The following is a 1,199-nucleotide window of genomic DNA, read 5'->3' on the forward strand; positions in this document are numbered from 1 at the left end:
GAAGGACACGAGCTGACAAGGGTCAGTGAAATATCTAAAGAAATCCACTTGCCCAGGCAATCACCATCCATCACTGGACCTGAAGAATAAATTGAAGGTATTGTGGTGTTCTTCGCTGCACCGGCACCCATGAGAGGGAAGACCCATCAACTCTAATCTTCAAAGGGTAAAACAACTTAACCATTTAAACCCCGACAAAAATGAAGGCATTCAGCATTGCAGTTGCAGTGACACTCGTGCTCGCCTTTATTTGCATTCTGGAGAGCTCTGCCATCCCATTTGCTGGGGTAAGAATTCGTCTTAAACTCACTTCATTTGCTTATTAGATATAAATGTTTTGCCAGGACGCTGAGATGCGCCTCCTCAATGTGCATAATTCATTAACAGGTGCAAGAGCCGGAGGAGGCAGGGAGCAATGACACTCCAGTTGTGGCACATCAAGAGATGTCAGCGGAGTCATCAATGGTATGTTCAATCGACTGAATGAATTAAACCAATTACCAAGAGCAAATTAAAATTTAAGTGGATGCATTTTCCCTGCAGAGTACCTTGGTATATAGAGCGGATGGAGTTGAACACCTTGCTCACATCTTTTGTCTTTCCCACAGATGCCAAATCACATCAGGCAAAAGCGTCAGAGCCATCTTTCCCTGTGCCGCTGGTGCTGCAATTGCTGCCGAAGCAACAAGGGCTGCGGCTTCTGCTGCAAGTTCTGAGGATTCCCGCAACAGCCACAAAATATTAATTTATTATGCTTATTGACTCTTTCTTAAAGACTTTCTCCGTAGCATTTACTGTGCTATACACATTTTACATAATTTTGAGGAGATGTGAATTATGAAACAGCACCGAAATAGGAGAGCTTCTCTACTGTATTTATTTTATACATTTCAACCATTTTGTGAATTTCTTTTAAAGAGAAAGTCAGATGTGGACATTTCTTTCATTGGAAAAAGTTGATATTTGGCACTGAATAAAGAATACAAATTAAAAGCAGCTGCAAAAATGTTTTCTGTCATTTTTATGGAAATGTTCATCTACAACAGTTAGCAAGAGATTAGGTCTCAGGTTTATGTTATTATTAATCAATATCCTATCCCAATTTTACCTTTTGAGCTTCTACTTTGTTACATTAAATCATTATATCACTAGAAACAGCTGGCATGTTGCATATGCAATGTTTAATACTCACTACACAC

The 1,199-nt window shown here is 39.8% G+C and overlaps 1 protein-coding gene across 1 annotated transcript; it reads left to right on the forward strand.

Annotated features, from left to right (window-relative positions):
- On the forward strand, positions 1-996 carry hamp (hepcidin antimicrobial peptide). Its single transcript, XM_085365346.1, has 3 exons — positions 1-287; positions 388-465; positions 609-996. The coding sequence occupies exons 1-3, from the start codon at positions 201-203 to the stop codon at positions 714-716; spliced, it is 273 nt and encodes a 90-aa protein (XP_085221472.1). The 5' UTR covers positions 1-200; the 3' UTR covers positions 717-996.
- The last annotated feature ends 203 nt before the right edge of the window (positions 997-1,199 follow it).

The sequence above is a fragment of the Diplotaxodon limnothrissa genome, linkage group LG11 (genome assembly GCF_057381915.1).
Source record: "Diplotaxodon limnothrissa isolate DT_005_m linkage group LG11, D_limnothrissa_male_GT1.1, whole genome shotgun sequence".
In the NCBI taxonomy this organism is placed as follows: Eukaryota; Metazoa; Chordata; class Actinopteri; order Cichliformes; family Cichlidae; genus Diplotaxodon; species Diplotaxodon limnothrissa.

Bases quoted from the DNA above. Each gene is read 5' to 3' on its own strand.
- hamp (XM_085365346.1), top strand. From the start codon at position 201: ATGAAGGCATTCAGCATTGCAGTTGCAGTGACACTCGTGCTCGCCTTT. The intron at 288-387 runs GTAAGAATTCGT...ATTCATTAACAG, and splicing joins CTGCCATCCCATTTGCTGGG to GTGCAAGAGCCGGAGGAGGC. The intron at 466-608 runs GTATGTTCAATC...TCTTTCCCACAG, and splicing joins TGTCAGCGGAGTCATCAATG to ATGCCAAATCACATCAGGCA.